The sequence below is a fragment of the Excalfactoria chinensis genome, chromosome 4 (assembly GCF_039878825.1).
Source record: "Excalfactoria chinensis isolate bCotChi1 chromosome 4, bCotChi1.hap2, whole genome shotgun sequence".
Taxonomy (NCBI): domain Eukaryota; kingdom Metazoa; phylum Chordata; class Aves; order Galliformes; family Phasianidae; genus Excalfactoria; species Excalfactoria chinensis.
In genome coordinates this window covers 33,682,558-33,705,103 of record NC_092828.1, presented here as the reverse complement: position 1 = coordinate 33,705,103, position 22,546 = coordinate 33,682,558, and the positions used below count along the sequence as shown (strand labels likewise).

At 37.6% G+C, this 22,546-nt stretch overlaps 1 protein-coding gene across 1 annotated transcript in view; it reads left to right on the top strand.

The window, feature by feature from the left end:
• LOC140251865 (bifunctional heparan sulfate N-deacetylase/N-sulfotransferase 4) overlaps positions 1–22,546 on the top strand; it is a 108,291-nt gene that overhangs the window by 40,167 nt on the left and 45,578 nt on the right. The window contains exons 3-5 of the mRNA XM_072336025.1: positions 8,639–8,726; positions 13,843–13,997; positions 22,200–22,385. Of these exons, the coding sequence (XP_072192126.1) occupies positions 8,639–8,726; positions 13,843–13,997; positions 22,200–22,385 (429 nt within the window). The remainder of the gene's footprint in view (positions 1–8,638; positions 8,727–13,842; positions 13,998–22,199; positions 22,386–22,546) is intronic.

Here is a 22,546-nt window from a genome sequence, read left to right as displayed (position 1 = left end):
CTCCTGATAATGCTATTTGTTTTAAAAATTAAATAAAAAATCTACAGCTGGCAGAGATTTCTTTTGCTGAAAATCCTTGGGTAAGAGACAAGTTCTAAGGCCCTCTACTACACTGCTGAAAGTGCCACAGGCTGCATGCATGACAATTCGAGGGACCTGCCCTGCAGCAGGGCTGGTGCCAGGAGTCCGCTTTGCCCCTATGGGAACAGGAAATGTGCATAGTTTGGCACAGGCTGGCTCTTCTCTTTCCATGATTTGTCAGCAGACCAGAATAGCATTTCCAAAAAATCTTCCAGCAACAGTAGTGGTCCAAATTGAAGACCTTCAGTGATTTCCCAAATGTCTATACATCTTTTCTGCAGATAACATTGACATAATATAGCAATCAGTTAAAGTAGGTAGCTATTTCAGCCATGCCCTGCACCTACAGAACCTGCCATTTGCTCCCATACCAAATGCCTTTGGTCGTCCCCAGGCAAGTACTGCTGGAGAGCTGTAAAGGACTGCATTCCCCTGCTTTTCATTAATGCTTTTTGTTCTGAAATTCACACTTCACCCCCATTAGACTGTCCTCTTTCTCCTTCTTTGAGCTTTATGTTGCTAGACCTTATAAGTACAAGACCACTGGCTGTGAATTCCCCTTTCCCAGGGCAAAGAATGAAAAAGCCTTGGCTATTTGCCTGTATAAACAGGTATGCATTTGACCAAGGCTCTCTCAGTGTTTCTGTGTCACTGACATGGCATCATCGCCCCAGGAACACCACACCAAAAGCTGTTTTCTGAATTCTCAAGCAATGCTTTTAGATAGTTAGTTGCGAATAACTGGTAAAGTTGGTCCAGTATCACCCCATTCATCTCATTCAACTGAAAGCAGCTAAACCTTTACTGAAACGGATGCATTCCTCTGTGCTGAATTAAGTGCAATTGAATTCCTGATAGTCTTCCGATTTTAGGATGGGATTATTAAAGAGCAGAAGAAACAGATCTGACAAGTTGAGCATTCCATTCATAAAGAAAAAACACATTCTTTTGTTTGCAACAAACATATTACATATGAGTGCAAAACATGACTTTTTTCTTCCTTCAAATAAACCCACATATCCTCCCAGACCTCACACTAAGACAGCTACTCATGGGAAATGCTGAACAGACTCAAGTAATAGCTCCATAATAAAAAAAATAGATCTGCAGACAGAGCTGGCTCTGTTCAGAGACCTTCCTATTAATTATTTATATAGAGCTATAGATTAGCATAGTACTCCATAGAAATAAATCTGAAAAGAAGTCCCTTCTCACAAACATAGTGTATCTGTCACTGAAATGTCGCTCATCTTCTTGTGTGTGGTGTGTGGTCTGCAGTCAGTACTTGGAATCACATTATTTGCATATTGCATTATGTGAAAAATGGCATAACGGAGAAAGAAAATCAGTGAGGTCGAGTGCTGCACATTGATTAGGTGCCTGGTTAACTTCCGTTCAAATCAGTTTTGACATAGGGTAAATAGTACAAGTGATTTTAAAATCTCATTAAGGATTTGACTGACTTTATCACCTAAACTGCTTTTAAGATCTAGCAAGTCAACAATGTTAATTCTTTATAATCTCTCCATTGTGGTATTAATGAATTTTCTATTAAAGTTCTGTTATAAAAATGTGAAGTGGGCTGAAATCTTCACAACACAGAAATCAGTGACAACTTCACAGTGGTTATAAACTCACCACTGTGTTGTCCTTTTGGAAGGAAAGGAACAGTAGATGTGATTCTACCTCTTACAGTAGAAGTTTTCTCTTCAAAACAAAAGGTGAATCTGGGAAACCCAGGATCCTGGCCTTCCAGTAAATCTGTTGATGATGTTAGGCTACTCAATACTTCTTTCAAATTCAGTTTTCCTCTGAGAAAACAGCAACTAGCTACTTCATTCTAGCCTTATAATGCTGACTGGGATTAGCTATCTTCAAGTGATACGAAGATTGCTTTGGCTTTGAAAGTCACCAAGACTTAAAGATGTGGTATCAGATTTTTTCTGAGCACAGATTTTGGAGAGGAAACAAGAACAGGAAGAGGCAATCAAACATCACATCCTGATGACATCTGCTTGCAGTGGAAAGAAACGCTGCCCTGCTATTTTTTCCTACACATTTACAGCTGGAAATCAGGAGCAAAATTATATTTTGTTATCCTCCATCTTTCCACAGACCACCAGCAAATTTCTGCCCAGAACAGCTGGTAAATGAACCTCAGGCTATATAATTGCAAAAGCATTAAAGACAGATGTTCAGAACAAAAAAATAAATAAATAAATAAACAAAACAAAACAAAACAAAAAACTAAAAAGCCCACTTCTTGACTTCTTGGTATTAATAGCAAGTATGTATAACAGGAGCTTTAGGAAACTGCCTTGAAGTGAAAAATACAGGGCAAAGCTTCACTAAATCTTAAAATAATTCAGGCTGAAAGGGATTTCTGGAGGTGATCAAGTCTTAGCCCTTGCTCAAAGCAGAGGCAATGTGAAAGTTAGATCAATTTGAACAGGGTCTTGTCCATTCCTGTTTTTTGCGTCTCCAAGGATACATTTCTTAGCTTCTCTGGGCAACCTGTACCAAATAAAAGTCCTCTTTGCTAAGCAGTGTATATAAACATCATATAAAGGAAGATATTCTCTAAAGGAATATCTACACTTACATATTTGCTTATTTTTTTTATCTTCAGTACATACAAATGAATAATACCACATATATGGGTAGCATGTATACTTTTTATGCCACATACACATTAAAGAGAGAAAAAACTACAGCACTGGAACTACTACCCAGCACTAGGATCTACTCCTAAATGAATGATGACTTTGAGTAATGGGAATTTAGCCCATTTTTGACAAGATTCTTAGTCATATCCCAGAGATGGTGATGGGGCTACATAACCTTGGCCATAGGATGCCTGCCACTGGCACATCCTCCCACATCAGAAATGCTTCCAAGAATGATTCAGAGGAAATAATATAACTCAAGATGACAGTAAGTTATAGATACATTGAAAAGCAAAAATACCTACATTCCTCTCCTTCCCTTGATCTCCTCTCAAACTCTACTAAGAACTGTGTCCTTTCTCTTCTTTCTCGACATAATGCAGCCATATGGTCAGGCTTTGTGGTAATCTTGGATCAGGTTTCATTGGGCAGATCTAGTGAGTGAAGTGCCTCACAGGTTGGGGATCCTGGGCACCCTGACTGCAGAGATTCTTGCTATAGAGATGGGAATCTCTAGTTACCAAGTTCTTGAGCTTTTGTTAGTCTGAAAAATTCAAATCCCTTCCGGGAAGGTCCCTGAAATGTCTGCAAAAGTAAGGAATTTTGTCTTGTCTATGTGGGAACTGCTATAAGCTGCTATAAGGACTTTTTGACAGTTTTAGGTTTTGTCCTAAACAATGTCTGTTCCACAAAACATTTGGATTTTCTTCCAAAAACAAATTTTAACCAGTTTTCACCAGCTGTTCACACAGACACTACTGCTTTCTTTCACAAAGGCTCTTCACATCTCTAACACCACTACCTGTGGCATGAGCAGCTTGTCAAATGAGAGGTACATAAATCAACCTAACTCTAGGTTAGGCTGCAGTTAGGGTGGTGACCAGGTATCAAATGCACAACAAAGATTAAGGGCTGCATGTTAATTCCTTTAATTAATTATATTTTGCATTTAACTAGAATTTCCAGCCTGTGTTTTCAAAGAAGAGGTTCACTTATCCCTTTTATTTACATATGCGCACACACACACACACACACACACACACACAAGAGTTGCATATACCTCTCTCACTACAAACAACCCCCAGCACTGAGTACATTTGCCCCAGTTTCCCCAATAAGAAATATGAGATTATTTTTGTTGTCTTGCTTCATCCATCATCTGCCCTCTTCACTCTATAAATCACCAGATGTGCTAACAATGGCTCAGACTCCAGTACTAGTATTGATCCACAAGGACCTTTGAGTTAGGAGGAGAGCCTCTTTAATTATTTGGCCAACTTTCAGTGTTTTGGTTTGTGTCTGTGTGTGTGTGTGTGTGTGTGCTTGGTTTTTAGTTGTTACTTTTTTTTTTTCCCCCATTTATTTATTTATTTATTTTCTGGAGGGTGGGTGGTGGTTACCACATCTTGGGAACAGTAACCACCATGCTTTAGTGTTGTTGTCATTTAGCTTAGTTAGATTTGGAGTTTTGGTCCCCTGAGAAATATCTTCTACCTCAATCTGGCCTGCCCACAGTTTGCATCAAAATCAGAAAAAAAAGTCATTCTTTTACTTTCTCTAAGGATTTGATAACCTCTTCACTTTTCTTAGCCAGAGGTATTTTGACCTTTAATTAAAAGGAAAATTTGTTGTCTTCCATTCGGAAGGCAGCAAATAATGAACTCATTAAAATGAGGTTAGTGTTCAGGCCTCAGAGCAATAAGAGCTGAAGTCTCATTAGCAGCTAACAATCCAGAACATAGCACATAAATAAACCTAATATGGCAGAGCAAAATGCCTTGGTGCATTAAATTTGAGCAGAATCAAATGTTTACAGTCAATGATGTCTGGGGCATGAAGTTTTAATGTACTTAATAAAGGAAAGCAAATTGCTTCCTATTAGCCATGAAATGTTACTGAAGAAATTGCCCCAAAAAGTTTATTATGTAAATGAAGGATAGAGTTATAATTAACAAGGACATAGCAGAAAAATTCTCACTTCTGCACAATAGATGCACCAATTATGGAGGCAAAAACCACAGCAACTTCAAATCTACAAAAATTGATTATATGGATTAATGTGAAATACTGCTGAATATAAATGTAGTATTAAGAAGAAACCATATCTCGTGGATGTCACAGAGAAAGGCTTCATTGACAAAATAAAGAATCAATTAACAAAAAGAAAATCACAAGTTTTGAGATATTCCTGGCAATTGTTGTTTGTATTTGAAAGAACAATCTGGAATACCTAAAATAAATAAATATAAAAAAGAAGCTATTTGCTTAGGCTGGCACTGAGACATGCCAGCTTGTCCACATGCAGATATGCTCCACGGTTCTTTTCTTGGAAAACAATAATTATCTAGCACAATTTACTTAACTGTTCAACAAAAAAGCGATGGTGAGCAAACAGCTATTAGTTTAACACACCCCTACCTGTTCAATGGAAAAAATGTTAATTGCATTCTTCCATAGCCTTCAACACTTACAAACAGCCTTCCTCTACTTAGAACTCTTTTAAGACTCAGTAATGGAAGGAAAATGAGTAATCCTACTGACTCTGAAGGAAAGGTGTACGTTGGCAGATAGGATTTAAATACTATGGAAAGTGGAAATATAAAAATAATTTAAAAAAAACAAAAAAACAAAAAAAAACAACAACAACAAAAAAAAACTCCTCTACAAAATAAGTTGTATCATGCTTTTTTCCTACGTTTCTCTGTATGAATCTCCTTCTTCTGAAGTTGTGGGCTGTGCCTACCAGTCAAGCTTCCAAGTTTCTCCTTCAGTGATAGCATCGAGTCCTGAGGTCATGATACAAAGTCAATGAGAGTGGTGACAGGGATGGAGACAGATGAGGCTCTGGGGAATGAGGTCCGCCAAGGAGAGGCAGGGAGAGCACAGCAAGACCTAAGCAGAGTGTGAATAGCTGTATTCACACCTGGTGGCAGGTATGATTTCCAGCTGTTAAAATTCAATAGTCCTTCCTCATCCTGCAAAATCCTTCCCTGAGTGTTATTAGAATAAAATAAATACCTTCCACCTCTTTCGAAGGCTGTGAGCCCTGGAAAGACTTCTAGCACCAGATGGCAGGGACACAGAACTCCTCCAGGATGCAACACCCAGGAGCCAGTGGGCAGCAACCCTGCTTGAACAACAGCCATCCTTGTTTCAGCACCAAAAAGCAGGGGTTTAATCACTCACAAGCATGCAAGGAGGATGATGAAAAAAAGTCATCAGCTCTTTTCTTGTCATGGTACTATTTGCTGTTAAAGTCTGTACCCTGTAGGATATAAAGTTCTAATTATTTACTCTGCAAATTTACTGGTGAGGGCAGCGTAGGTCATTAGAAATTTTGTTCAAATATATATTCTGTGAAAGTAGGGAAGGTAAACCCTAATCACCCAGGGAGGTGTTTTGGAATGCTGTTTCCCACCCTCTACAAAAAGGTAAGCAGTGACAAAATAAATAAGGTTAACAGTATCCTCTTAGTATTAAAACAGAGTGAGGTCATGAAAATGAAATTTAGCCACATATCATTTAAGATAATATGCATGTATGGAAATGGCAATAAAACCAAGTATTTGGGACCAAGGCAAATATAGTTTGAGTGACAGATTTGCCCTTTAGACAGAGAAAAATGCTTGACACACTGCAGGTTACAGGATTTACATCTTAATCCTCACTCTGAAATTTTAATGAGACCTCACTGGGATGTAAAGCTTCTGCCTATCTTCCAGTTCTGTGATCTTATTGAAACGTGAGTGTGAGGGAAATTAGAGAGAGAAAAAAAAGAATAAAGTGATATAATGACAGTTCTTTTGCATACCTTCTTGTACTATATGTTAAAAGATAATTTCTCAAGGTGCTCTTTCCTCAAAGAAAAATTGAATTGATTTTTCTCAGCCCATCAGTCTTTCTCAACATATATAAAATGCTCTACATAGCTTGGGAGGTTATATTCTAACATATAACAACTCAGATTCTTTGCTTATGACTCTAATGGAGTCAGTTTAGTGACTTTTTTAATCAACTGGGGATATTCCTCAATTTCCTAGAGATTAATGCCACTATTAGCTAAGGTTAAATGTGTTGGTGAATATTTATATAGTATGTAGATAGAGCACCAACATGTGAAATTGTCACAGAAGTTAAATGATAATTCATTAAATGTCTGGCAGTATAGGCTGGAAAACTTAATGTATCTCAATACACAATGCTCAAGCACATAATTTACTGCAATAAGACTGTTATTTCCTTTAGCAACATATCCACTAGGTGACTGCAATGGCTGATAACCACTGTTTGTTTTAAGTCTTCTTTAACATTCAATCAACATTATTGTTGGAACAAACGTAAAATGAAGACGCACCTTCTGACGTCTTCTGAAGCGGCGTGGTACCCAAATGACACCTTTATCGACAGTGAAGCTTTAGAAGAGACTAGAGCTCCAACGTCCATAGCCTCTAAATATAGTGTAGTTAATATACAATCAGTACCTTTAGAAAGTTAATGTCCTACCATGAAAGCTGACAGCAGTTGACAGCATCTCCTAACCCAGTGCAGTGCAAAGGAAACATCAGAAATTGTGCAACCACTGATCTTGCCTGGCTCCCATATGGATTAGGATTGCATAGGCCATCAATCTGCATTTCAGCTTCTTAAATCCATGATTTGTCATTTTATAAGGGACTACTTACACTTTGGGTACAAATAGTTCTTTCCTTCCAATTAATACCAGTGAGTTGAACAAAATGGTGATGCTGTCTTCCTGTAGTGTAAAGTGAAAATTCCTAATGAACATACAAAATGCAATCTTTTGAAATGAAAGGAAACTTTAGCTGGACTTTGGGCTGCATATAAATCATTGTGATCACTTTGTCTTTGAACATCACTAGAACATGAACATTTGATCAATAGAAATGTTATTAGTAGATGATGTGAAAAGTTCTAGATAGCCACATAATGGAGACATGGAAAACTGATGAAAATAGAGCTTATAGCCTGTTCAACAGTGGCAAGACCTATAGGGAGTTGAATGCACTATCCATCTTGCATACACAGCACATCCAGATTATGTGAGCTGCTGATTCAAAGCAGGCATCTGCACAGCAAGGACTATCTTTAGAAGCTGCACAGAGATGATGACCTAACAATAGAGGTAGACAGCTCATGCAGACAGAACCATTATCTTTTTCTGTGTTTGTTGGAAACATGTGCAAAAAAATACTCAGATAGATTACCAGGACTACACCTATCCTGTAAGCAATATACTTGTCCACTCTTTCATTTAGATTGGTCCTATCCTTTTCATGGAGGAGAAATAAAATAAACATGAATTTAATTACGGTCATGAGAAAAATGGATGTTACTTCTACCATAGGTTAAAATTTGACTTCGACAAGTAACCCTGAATTTGGTGATTAAACACAATCAAATATGTTTCTGCAGGTAAGTAAACTCCAATGCCTCCGCATCTGGATGGTAAGCAGTATTTCTAACTTTGGAGTTTAAGCACATTTTATCAAGCCTCATTAATAACTCTAAATGTGGGTTGCTTAGTGATTTAGTGTACCTCTGACTCTCAATCTCTGACTGGATTCAAGTCCTGCCATAGATCATTGCAAATAATATACAGCATTTTGGTCTGTCATGTACTTCACCACTTAGAAACTACTACTAGCATTACTACATCATCAAACTGATGGAGCAGATTAAGCTAACTGTAATAGTGTTAAAAAAAATAAAAATAAAAAAAAAAATAAGAATAACCTCAAAATGAAATGTGAAATATTTAACAGGATCTTCTTTGTTATATCTCCTCAGCTGGACACAATTTTTTAAAAACGAGGCATTCAAAAATTAATACTCTCTTTTCTAAATGTGTGTTAATTTCTTATTTATTTCAGGCTTTACTAGAGACTCAAAATTTACTGCGCACTCAGGTTGCAAATTTTACCTTCAACCTTGGATTTTCAGGAAAATTTTACCATACAGGTAAGAAGGAACTTCATGTTCTCAGGTAGCTACAGATAAATAGGTGACAGGATTTTAAGTCCAGCTTTAGACATGCCTTTTTTTAATTAAAGCACTGACTCGGTAGAGGAGTGGGAAATATATGCTCCACCATTTTAGCATCCAGGGTCTCATTCGCTGTCCACTGGGGCAAGAATAGCCTATGCATGAAGTTATTAGGAATACGTAGATGTCGTTGGTGCTTTTCTGAAGGTTACGTGGTAGTAAACCATAGTGTTGTAAAAGGAGAAAAGGAGCTGCCAAGATCTCTGTAATTCTGTACAAGGCAAGAGAGCAGAGAAGACATACTAAAGATTTACCTGTGTGACAGATAGGAAGAAATACATAAGACTGAAAGGAAAACATTTCTCATAACCTCTATAGATGCAGATGTACTTAAATGGGACACATAAGATTTTGTTATGATTAGAAGTTATTTATTTTAACAATCTGAAAACCGGGAAGGAAGATGAAGGTAGAATCATGCAGTTCAGAAGTACATTCTTTTTCCAAGAAAAAGGAAAACAAGATGAAAATAAATGTAATTAAAACACAGTTACCCCTGTACTGCATGCAGAAACAAATTGTACACCTACACCATGCTTCCATGAAAGATTAGGTGCTTTTTCATGTCCTTCTTTTTATGAGTTCTCTCTCTGTTTTATACCACTTCTGTGCTGCACAATGTCCCCTCTCCACCTTTTTCTCCCTCCCTTCTCCTTCATCTTCTTTTCTCTAACACAAAGAGACATATTTAGAGACTCACTGCAACAGAGACATATACTGTCCTTCTCCTTGTACTGCACCTTTCTCATCTTTAAGACTCAAGAATCCTCAGCTGCCAATACATTCAGCCACATCTAATGCTTCTTGCCCGAATGGCCCTTTGTAGGCTGGGAATTGTTTAGAGGAAATGTGGAGGCATTGCAGCAGCAAAATGATGAGAGAAGTTTAGAAGCAAGGAATGATGCGGTCCTAGCTGTAACAAGTCACAAGGTAGCTGAGTAGTACAGCAGGAAGATGAAGATTCCATGTCACAATGTAAATGCAGCAGTAGTTGCCCTTTCATTGCCAGCACGTGAACATGATGCTAGACAGGTCATCTACCCCTTATGCCTCTATTTCATCATCAATTAGAAGAGTAAAAAGGAACCTGGAAGAGAAAAGGATGAGAAATCATTTGAAAGATAATTAAAGGGAAGGAAACCAAAATTATTCATTTGTGTTACCGTTGCTCTCAGGCACCACTGAAAGTCCAGGCTGTTTTCTCCTTGTGCGGACACATAATGCTAGGCAACTGCTGCCCAGGAAACCTTACAGACTAAAGAAATAAGCAGCAGAGTCTGAGAAAAATGAGATGTAGAGAGAGATGGAATTACTTGCCTGGAGTCATATAACAAGCCACTGGCAGACCTGTGATTAGGGAAGAATTTTGGAGACAGACCTTCAGTACTCTGCTCACTTCATCTTGACCTGACTGTACAGTTAGCTCTTCTGGAGATTAATTGGACATACACTTAATACAGCAAAATAAACAAAATAGCCCAAGGCTCCAAGCAGCTCTGAAGCAGGATGCTTCTCCATTGCAGCTGTCTACAAAGTGAAGCTGATATCAGACGTTTCAGTGTCCACCACAAAAAGACAAATCAAGGAGGAGAAGAGGTAGAAAAGGAGATAATTTATTACGAATATTATAAGATTAAGGCAGTGGCTGGCAGAAAATGTGAAGCTTTCTTACAAAAGCACACTTTACCTCCCAAAGCACTTTTTCTGACAGTCCCACTCATCTGCATTTGCTGTTACCATTTCTTAGCGAAGCCAGTTCCTACTAGCCAACAGGTTTCATTGCCCTGCTTGTATAACACAGACCAATTTGATTCACTACTGTCACTACAGCAAGAGAATATAGGAGAACATGCATGTTTGCCTGCCCTCCTAAGGATCTCGAGGCATACCAAAATAGCACAAAACTACTTAATGAGTTGAAGCATGCCATTGCCTCCATTAAGGGACACGCTGCTGTCTGTACTCAGTGAAGTATTCAAGTTTTTAAGTGAGCACTTCATTTGCAGGTCAGCAGTGGCATTTGTCATATCAGTTTAGCAGAAAGGTTCTAAAGTATTCTCTATGCAATATACACTTTATTGACTCATAATAAATAAAACATGGTAAAGTATTCTTTAATTACTGTAAATGTAGCTCGTTTACCCCCAGAGGCTTTTAGTATCAGATATTCAACATGTTTTATTAGTGCACCAAGATTGCTGTGCCTTATTGACTTCTTTAATGTGTGATTTTGCTTGCCTTTCCAGAACTAAGATCACTTTAAACCTACAGGAGGGAGATGATCTTGGGAAAGTGCTGGCATATTAAACAGTTATGCATTTTCACTGAAAGACACCACTGACTTCTGTATGACAAATACCAATCCCATTTGGCTTGCCTGCATACCAGTACAATAAATGACACATTTTAATGCTATCACCATTCCCTCCTGTAGCACAGAAATACTATGCACTGTAGATGTGAGACTAATAGATTAAAATAAAAAGAGCGCAGGCTACTGGTTATGCAGTTTTAGTAAATATCTTCTGCTTGTTTAAACTCTGACAAAAGAGATAAAATTCACATTTGAAATTTCTAAGATTATTGATGGCAACTTCAAACTTAGTTTCAGTCTTGAGCTTGAGACCTCTAAGTTGCTGTAGGTTCAAAATGAAGGTTTATTTATTACATGCAATTGAACACTGAATTATTATCCACCCAGGCAAAGTGCATACTGTCTTTCAAAGCAGATGTATGTTTATCTTCTTGATTGTAGGTCTACTGCAGTTTTCAGATTTCAGACTGAAGACAAAAAGTCACACAGAGAAAACTGTTTATACAGGAATTGAAAACTTCACAATTCCTTGTTTACCTTTCACTACTTTAAACAAGATGTTGGGTAAAAAAATATTCAAAATATTTAAGCGCTTCACAAACATTAAACTTTTGACTTTAAAAAAAAAAAAAACACAAAAAACTTTTTTACAACTTCCTGAATGGAGATTGTGATGAGGAGGGGCTTGGCCTCTTCTGCCAGACAACAAACAGGACCCAAGGAAATGGCCACAAGTTGTATCAGATGAGGTTTAGACTGGACATACGAACAACATTCTGTAGGTATGGTAAAGAGGTATTCTATGAATACCTCTACCAAAAAAAAAAAAAAAAAAAAAAAAAAAGAATTCGTTTTGTGGCCTATAAAGAAAATAGTCCTCCAGAAAGTGAAAACTTCACCAAGTGTTAAACTTCAAGCCTTTCTATTCCAGCTTTACCACTCTGTCTGTATAATGCGGGAAGCGTTACACTTTATCTTGTTTGATCTTTGCTATGGTAAAATATATATGTATGCAAATTCTGATGAATTGTACCTAAATTCATAAATAGATCAATATAAAATGTGATATAAAATAATGTATCTAAACAATCATACTTTAATAAGGCAATAAATTATCATTCAGCCTAAATCTTATGTCAAATAATCACAGTTCTTTATAATATTTACTCTTTTCTCTTCTTCCTGCTTTGAAACAGGAACATCTATGTTAATTACCTCCCCTCTGATTGCACTTCCCTGGGAGGGTGCAAGTGAATATATTCCAAGAAACAAGACAGTAGGCATTAAAAAAATTCACCATCCAGAAGTTCTGGATGATGCAACAGACAGGGCAGTCACCAGTCCCTTTGTTTCAGGAAGAAGTTCCCCAGCAAAAAAGTTGTTTCCCTCTTTTCCAGAAGCGCTCCCATCAGCGGGAGCAACTTCATGCTACGGAGGAGAATAAATTGATTCACTGATGCTAGGCAAAAGTTTCAAATAAAAGCTCCCTTTGTGTAGTAGCATTCTTCAAAACAGACCTGTAAAACTGAAAAATCAAGAGCTGAAGTGCATGCACTGAACAGCTATCTCTATGTGTTCCTGCTTCATACCGCAAAGGTAAACAGTGATATCCATGGAGTATTTTCTTCCAATGATTTTTGCAAACACTGAAAGACCCATAGAGAGAAAGCAATCCATGTTTGCATCAGTAGACTGATTTGGACAATTATTTCTTTGACTGAAGCTAAATAAAGGCATTTAAATTAAGTTGATAGAGGAACAAGACAGGAGACTGCAATAAACTGAATGTTGTTCAGTAATTTGAGGATAAAGTTAGTGGAAACATAACTTTTCCTTCCTAGATTAAAAAAGCACTGGAGACATATGTCTACACAGTGTGGAAGCAGCACTGTATCGTTTCTTAGATAGGTGGGTTTGATTTGTTATAAGCATACATGTTTCTGCCTAACGCAGATACTCTTCACTAACATAGGAATTTTAATCCTTTTAACTTAGAGATTGAACATGGCAAGAATAGAATATCAAACCATAGGAAATGTAGATCTTTTGTCATTGTTTTTGTGTTTACCACATTTTTGAAACTTTTTTCATGTTTTATCAGAAAGTATAAGATTCCACTTTGCTGAGGTTAATGAGGTAGCCGTAAAGCATGAGTTTTAGCAAGCCAGTGGTACACAGCACTCTGCAGGGCCACCAAGCAGGTGAATACAAGTCATGCAGTCATTAAGGTTGGAAAAGACCTCTGTGACTATCCATTCCACCTGTCCAGCTACCATCAATATCACCTACTAAACCATGTTCCTCAGTACCACATCTCCACATCTCTTGAGCACTTTGAGGGATAGTGACTCATCCACCTCCCTGGGCAGCCTATCCAATCTCCATCTTCACTGGGAGCCTGAACTTCTGAAAACCTCCACTCTATTACATAGAACAGCAATTCACTCTTAAAACTTGCATTGTGTTAGAAATACAGTCAATTAACATAGTGTCAGGAATAGAAAGAGATAGCCATCATCCATGGTATTTCATCTCATTCCTTCTGTGATATTTTAGAGATTGTCCATAGCATAGTGAGAAATCAGAGCTACTGACCCTAGGTTTTATAGCAGCCTCTATCTTGAAAACAAAGAAGAAAAACACCCATTGAAGTAATTATGGACATTTTCTGCTTTACTTTTCTATTATTTTTTTTTTCTCTTCTTCTATCTTTTGCAGGCACTGAGGAGGAAGATGAAGGTGATGATTTGCTGTTGAGATCTGTGGATGAGTTTTGGTGGTTTCCCCATATGTGGAGTCACATGCAGCCTCATCTCTTCCACAATGAGTCGTCACTGGTGGAGCAGATGATCCTCAACAAAGAATTTGCACTAGTAAGTAAGAGTTACCACATGATCACCTTTTAATATAAATACTACAAGGAAAGTATGGCTATAATGTTTCTAGTATACGTATGTTTAAATAGGTATAAAAATAAGGTTTCAAGATTGGTAACTCAGTCCTAAAAAAGAAGCACTCTGCCTCAAACTTGGGCTGCATTTTGCCTCTTTCTCCAGGACAGGCTTTCTGAATAGGAAGCAGTCCATTGACCTTGTCTTACAAGACCACAGGGATCAGAAGTAGGAAACTCTTGGCAGATGTCATTTAGCCTTTTGAGCTTTAGGAAGGGAATTATACACTGGTTATCAGCTCCTTGACGTCTGGTGCAAACACCTTCAGAATTGGAGGGTGAAAGCTTCCATCAGCTTTGTGAGATGTTGTGCACGGTTTGTGAGAAATCTTGAAGCTAATGAGGTAAATAAGTGAAGCTGTGGGACTTCAGAGTGCTTTTTCAGATGACCTGAAAATATGCTTTTTCACATAGCTAAGCTGTTAGTAATGCTTATAGATAACATTTCCTTTTTGCTTGTTTCTGTTGTTAGCTTAGAAAAGCTGTCCTTCTAGCACTGCCCAGAGCTCAGAGCACTTACACTCAGAGGTCACCTGGAAACCACTTAAGAGTCCATTCAGGGTAATTCTACTCAGTTAAGCAGCATTAAAAAAAAAAAAAAAAAAAAAAAGTCTGCAAATGCTCTCTTTGGAAAAGACACTTATGACTTTGACAAGGCACAGAAATGCCAAGTAACCTGTGCCACTCAAGAGAGCAGAGTAGCACAGTGAAGCTTTCTCTGCTGCTTAGGGAGCACAAAGCTCAGCCCCTCACAGCTCAGAAAGGGCAGCCAGCAGCAGACCCTGCTCCCCATCCCTCACATGAGCCAAGAGGCATCAGGAAGCCAAGCCAAGACAGATGCCTTAACAAGCAGTTGGAAGTAATTTATTCCCTTGTTTATGAAAATATTTTCCTAACAACCTTTAAAGCAAATTCATTAAAAATGGCTTAACCACTTACTCTTCTCTCTAGATTACCTCCCTCATCTGCATCTTTGTACAAAATCAGTGCAGAGGCATTTTGGATGACTTTTCTCTTCTACAGCTCAGTGTTACTGTTAGCTTTCACTCCCGGCTGTTCATGTCCTTTGTTTGACCTGGACTAACTGCTGCAGAGGCCTAAGGAATCTATACATAGTTGAGATTTTAAATGCAAGAACAATTTAAGTAATTCCTATCCCAAGTATACAAGGTCTATTCATCTTTAAACCTACAGGAAAATTTTCCTAGTATTTTCAGGTAACATGATGTCTTTTAGATCAAATCACTTTCAGAAATAAAATCTATAATGCAGCCTGAAAACAGAGCTTGTAATAGAATGTTTGCAACTTCAGCTACAGAAAGATAAAGCCCATCTTCCTATCATCATTGAAGGGTAGAGACTCCTTTGGGTGCCTATAAATAAGGGGCTGATGTCAGGGAAAGGCTGCAGTTATTACAGCTTTATTTCCTGCTAATATTTGGACAGGGGTTGTACCAACCTCTCAACCTTGAATCGATACGAGCTCTGCAATTTACTTATGAGAACATTTCTTTTCAAAAGGCTTCCTTTGAAGTCCACTCTGGGGTAGAAATTTGTCTTCCTGATATGACAGCCTTCCTGATATCTAACAGAGCTTCCAGCTATGACTCCAGAGTAGCCTTGTGCTTTTCTTTCTCATTCTCACATCTTCTTTGAGAAAGGAACTCCCTTTTCTACAACTGCACTTCTTTAAGTTTTCCAAAATGAAAGCGAGTCCTTTTTATTATTCTTTTACTTCACAGCATGTTTCCAAATTTAAATTATAGGTCCAGAACAGTAAATAGTAAATCTGCTTAGCGCTATAAATCTTATTTGTGCTCTATTATCTTTATTTAGCACCTTACTCAGGGGAATACAGCTTGACGTTTATACCATTTTCTCACACATTTCCTATTTATTGACCGTATCTGCCCACCTCCTGTTTTAACTGTAAGTAGAGAAAACACTTTGCCAGTTTGCACAAGGGAAGTTGCAGTAATTATTCAGAAGTATGATCGCATTCATTCTTCAGCGGATGTATTTCTTTGTTCATTTCTTAAACACGGTGAGAAGGAAATGAATTCTTCAAGATGGGAGAGCAAATAATTACACCAGAAAAGAGCAACCAAGGCTGCTTTAACATCCCAAAAATCCCAAACCACCACCACAACAAAAAAAAAATCTCTTCATTAAGACCTGTCAATTCCTCAGGGCATTTCCATTTTGGAAGAAACATCACACTGACTGCGAACCTGGACCTTAAAGGCTAAATCTAAATCCTTTCACAGCCAGCAGTTTCTTCTTGCAAGGGAGCGTGAGGCTCAGGAGTGGTGATGTTCACCGGGAGAAAATATTTCAGGAAAGGAATGTTCTTCTCTGAGTGCTGTGGATTAAAATCAAGCTTAACAAACATAAGTCAGTTTATCTGAAACACAGTATTTCATGGATATTATCACATGGAGTTATATAAATGTACACAAGCACAACTTTTATTGGCTCTTGCATTTACACAATGTATAATCTTTGGTTTGCAGAAGCTTGACTGTAAATACAGTCTGCTGGATACAGGCAAGAAACGCAGGTGTTACAGCTAGCAGCTGGATAGAACACCTTGTTCTGTTCTACACTGGTATGTCCGCACCTCAGAGTGAGTCTCTATAAATAGAGAGGTTATAATTGCAGCCTGCTTCAAACAGATACATCACAAAATACTCATAGGAATCAGGTAGCTAAACAAATTTGTATATATACAACCTATTGCTAATTAGTTGTTCTATTACATTGATTTCAGTGTAGATAAGTAAACCTCTGTGGATACTTAAACCTCTGAGGTTTTATAAAATCAACAGTCTTTAAAGAATTTCCTTTACCTGTAAACCGCTTGTGAATTAAAGGAGACCACCTTTAATATGAGCATATCAAATCTTCTAAGGATCAATGAGGCATTTCTTATTTCTGCAGTTCCATATCTAGATGGTGAGAGGAAGTTGTTTTCTGACATCCTTCATACACTCTGTTGCCACACTGCCCTGGATCTATCAAGAAGTGAGGGAAGTTCTGCTTAACAAAATCCCTGCCCACACATACCTGAGCGATGGCCCCACAGCTGCCAGTGCCCATCGCCCACATCACTACCACATCTCTTCCCAAGCACTCACGGGATCCTCAGCCTCAGGCTCTGGTAGGATTCCATGTGGCCTCACAGGTTTCTGCTGTTTCAGAGGACATTTCCCTTGCGTGGGGAGGAGAACAAGCCCAAGCCCTGCACACTCCCACTGTTGATGCACCCAATATGGTCCCTTCCAACCCCTACAATTCTGTGATTCTGTGATTCATGTTTCATTTTTCCCTCACTTTTCATAGACAAAGTGTGAAGTCTCTTTCTTTAGATTTTGTTCTTTATCTCTGTTTTTTACCCTTTGGGGCAGATTTATACCAGAAAGCCCGAACAAGCAGACACCAGAACAAGTGACTTTAACTTCAGTAAAGCAAGTTGCAGACTAACCATAACTTTGTTATTCTAACAACTTATTATTTATGTATATACGGATGGTACATTTCAAAGTTCAGCTAAAGTAAAATGATATTTATTTTCATTATTAATTTGTTCTGTCAATCATATTTTGTGGGTTGTTTTATTTTCTTCTTCTTCTACCAGAAGATTCCCAAATCCTTTACAGACATTAATGGATTAAGCTTTGCAAACTGATAAGATCTCAAGTATTATTATTCTTACGTCTTTATAGGCCAGACAACTGATCTAGAGGTAAACAAATCATGTAAGCAGATGTCTCCGATAGCCCACATTCCAAAAATAAAACAAACCAAGTTCTGCTGATTTTTACTGCCAACCTTTAATCATAATACATTCTTCCTCTCCCTCTTGTGCATCCTTATCTTACAGAAACTAGGATATATTTAATCCAAAGCCTGTAGCTCTTTATTTTCTCCCTTGATTTATTTGCTCTCTAATTATCTTCTGCTCTCATTTGTGAACATATACACTCCAAGCACTGTAGAAATAGGGCAAAAATTATCATAGGCTGTAAAAACATCACTATGATCTGATATGAATTGAGATGCACCTACACAAAACAAATCAATTCAGACCTCTTCTAGTATTGCTCCTTTGATTCAGTTTCCTGATTATAAAACAACTAGATTCACATAAGCACTTCTCCTACCTAAAATACCTGAGCTGCCCACATCACAGAGAAACCATGAGCTTTTAATACACATTTTAAATAACAAGAATACAAATACAGTAACTACATGTCACATGTGAAGCATCTACCTGTGACAGATGAATTAAATTTTTCCCATGATTAATATCTGTAGGTAATGCTGCGAAAGACCTCCTGCAAGCCATTGACCCCAAGAACAGTTATAGTTACTCCAACCTGATATACCCTTCCATAAAACTAAGAAAAATACTTTACTTTTGCACAACATAAGCCTCTGTCTCTTAACAATAACTTCTTATTTGCTGAATCATTTTGTCTAGCTAGAGAATTTTTAAACATGATTTTAACAGTTTAGAATTGAACTAAAATTAAAGGATGAAGTATTTATTCAATAAAATTATCCAGAAATAAAAACAAATTTTTTGTGTCTGGGGAGGCTATAATACCACATAATTTTATGATCGCTGACAAATAAGTAGTAAATTCATTTACCAAATTAAAATGAATAAATAAATAAATAAATAAATATTTTAAACTTGCAAAGTAACATATAATCCCATAGGAAATCTCATCTATCTGCAGCAATATTAAAAATATATCCCAGTACTAAAAGTATGTAAAGCTTATGTAAATCTCAACTTTGGAAGGTAACATCTTATGAAGTACTGTATTTTCTATATCACCTACTGTTGGACAAAGTCAAAACATTTTTGAAAACTTGCTTGAGGTTATATTTAGTTTTTCATCTAAGAATTAGTTTTATAAAGGCACTCTTGCAGTTCAAGTGATTGTATAAGGAAATCCACAGTAGACATAAGATTTGCTGAATTAAAGAGCTGGGATTTCTTATTCTCTTCCCAGTAATGGTCAGTACTGTATATTTCTGTAAAGTAAATCAATAGTTGTTTTTAAAAGCCAGATTGACTACCATCATATAGCATAGCTTTAGTTCTTACTGTGCTTTAACAAGTAAATTCAGTATTTGTTGCAATCAGGAACCAAGTTCCTCTCAAACAACATCCTGCTAATATAAGTAGCCAATTTTCCTGTCACTGTTTGCTTTGTTGTTGTTTTGTTTTTAAACTAAAATCTCCAGCATCTGCCCACAGAAGAAAACAGAACACAAACTTACGTTTTGAGAATACACCTACCCCTGGAAAATAGTGCTAAGTCTCCATTACCTGTCTTTTCTTTAGCAAATGTAGAATGAGTATACATAGCACATGCTGACATGATGAATACAGCTCATTTCTGTACAAATAGCAAGGTCAGAAGTCTTCACTTGCTTGAACGAAGCTGATAATTATGCGAGGAAAGGAGTTGTAGCAGATTACTTCAGCCTTCCAAACCACTCATAGAAGTAACCGTCTTGCACATGGCTCTTGTAAGGTAGCTCTGAAGGCTGTGCAGATGAGCCAGGCTACATTGGCAGGACTGAGCATTTCCAGTTCCTATTTTGGATTCCTGAACCAGCTCAAGCATGCTCAAGAACATAATACTGTTCTTTACATTGCCAAAAAGGTCTAGAAATTTTCCAAACTATACAAACACATGTACAAAGTCTGGAATGTAGAAATAACCTTATGAAATGTAGTAGGGAATTATTCCCTAGAGCAAAGAGTGTACTCACTAATAGCACCTCCCATTTTGCTTGACAGCTTGGATCAAGTCCTTCTTGGATTCACATATATGCTTCTTCTTTAACACATTAATTCTCAACGCCAAACTAAATTCTATTAAATATATATATATATATGAAAAAGGGAACAAAGTAAAAGAAATCACTAAAATAGGACATCTAATGTTTAATCTACCCAAGTAAACTGAACAGGGAACTGGTCAAAGAAAATCTGATTATGTCTTGTTTATTTCTTTTTTTAGATTATATTGGGTGTCTGAGTGACATGTACTTAAGTGATGAACTGCATAGTGTGCAGGTTTATTCAGAGGTTAATTATTTTTTTGTATTGAGAATTTGGAAAGTGGTGCATTACTTTATTTGTGAATGGTAGATTATCATTTGAGGTTCTGTTACTATAGCAATACCCGCTGCAAATAGTAAGTAGATAAACAGCATTTTGCATGTATTCATCCAGATACCTACTTTCAGACATATTCAGAGTAGCAGCCATTAGCTAGATTGAAACACTTTCGCTTTACATTTGTGTCTGTGAACTCCCTAACAGGGTTTGGTGAAGTTTTGTTATTGCACATTGTAATACAGTACATCTGGCTGTGAGCATCATAGACTGCTCAGACATTCTGTTAATAAATAGTCAGATTTTTCAAAAACACTTAGACATAACCTATTCCTTTATTCATATTCAAAGAAAAGAGAAAAGAGAAGAGTGACACTTCTAAGTGTACTTCTATTCATCATTTCACCCTTAAACTGACTCATGCCTTTCAGGTATGTAACATTAATAACTGGAAGTCACATTTTTCTTTCAGTAAATTGCAAGAGAGTGTGTTTGGTGTTCTTTTTATATGTTCTCCCCACCTTCCTCAAGATCAGCAGGTAACCTACAATATTTGCTAATAAGAAACAGATAATTTTAAGTGGATGCATTGAGTGGTGTTCCTCAAGTGTTCCCCATAGGTTTAATTTAATTTTTTTCATTGAACCAAAAGCCTTTCATTGCAAAGTACTTAAAGAAACCCTACAGAACCTCCCACTCCCAGAAGTAATCAACAGTTATTAGATAATATGGGCAAGAAGAAGGACAAGCACACCAGCTCACATTTTAACCATTTTCATCTGTATCAATTATATATGAACAGAAAATGGCTGATGCAGCAGCTCTCTCAGCAGGAGAAGGGAGTGCTTTTACTGATGCCTAGGGCAGCAGAGGAGAGAAGGTGATGAACTGGGGCCATGGGCACTGTCCCACACCACATAGCACTGGGAGCCAAAGAGGTACAGTAAACACAGAGCATAGAAAGAGATCCCCTGGAGATCTCCCATGGGAGTTGAAAAGGACTTAGAAATTGAAGGGATTGAAAACAAGTATGAGAGTGAGGAAAAAGAGGCAGAACATAACCTTTCTACTTGGCAGTATTTGGTGACAAAATGCTGGGTACGTTTCTATACATCACTCAGACCAACACACCTAATTACTCGATCACGTGCATTCTTAGAAACATCCCAGTCTACAGAAAAGGTTAAGGGGCCCCATTAGATAATCTCATCAGATGAGTTTTTCAGATAGACCATGAGGTCATGGATGCGATTAGCAGCAGAACAAAGGCAAGAGACCTTCGAGTAAAGGAACAAGCTCAGCACATTAGTGCTTACACTCTAGCTTCTTGATTCCATCTACCTGCATGCAAGCACCTCATTGTTTCCATCAGGAGATACTTTCAAGATAGCCTACAGATTATATATGTGACAGCGCACATAATTCCTTAGAGGAACTGAATAAATCTTTATGAAACTGAAATTATGTCTATCAGTCCAGATTTTTTTGCTACTACCCTAATACTTTCAGAAACATAAGCATATTCAGAAGCTATAGGGGACATATGCCCATATTTTGTTTGTTTTGTATCAGCAAGACATCTTGCTATTATTCAAATAATAGGAAACAAAAAGCCACAAATGTCACAGCAACAAGTTTTTCTGCTCATTGCTCTAATACTATTTTATAATTTACAAGGTTCTTTAAGCAGAACCAAACAGAATATCTGTTATAAAGCACGCAACATCTAATGAACAGGCAGATAAACCTGTTCTCTATAACAGTAACACAATGTAATCCAAGAGGATTATTTGTCACTCTACAGACATCAAACTAATTCCAGCTCCCTCCACCTCTCCCCTGTTTTTAGCATGTGCTACATACAAATAGATAGAAGGCTTCTCAAAAAACTTCTCAAAGCTGTTATCTGCAGGAGAAAATCTTCAAAGAATTACATGTTCTTTTTCTCCTCCTAAATATATTCCTCCCTCTGCTGTGTTGCAGGAGCATGGCATACCAACTGACATGGGGTACGCAGTGGCTCCACACCACTCTGGGGTCTACCCGGTCCACATCCAGCTGTATGAAGCCTGGAAGAAGGTCTGGCATATCCGAGTGACCAGCACAGAAGAATACCCACACCTGAAGCCTGCACGGTACAGACGGGGCTTCATCCACAATGGCATCATGGTACACTACATTTCCATGCTTCATAGCAATATTACTTTAAGTGATTCAAACGTATGCTATTTTTACCAAATGTCTCAAGTTTTAATGCAATCATTAAAATTCTCTGTGATCGAGGATTTGTAAAGATGCCAAAGGAGTGCACTTGTTATGCAATTTTAAAA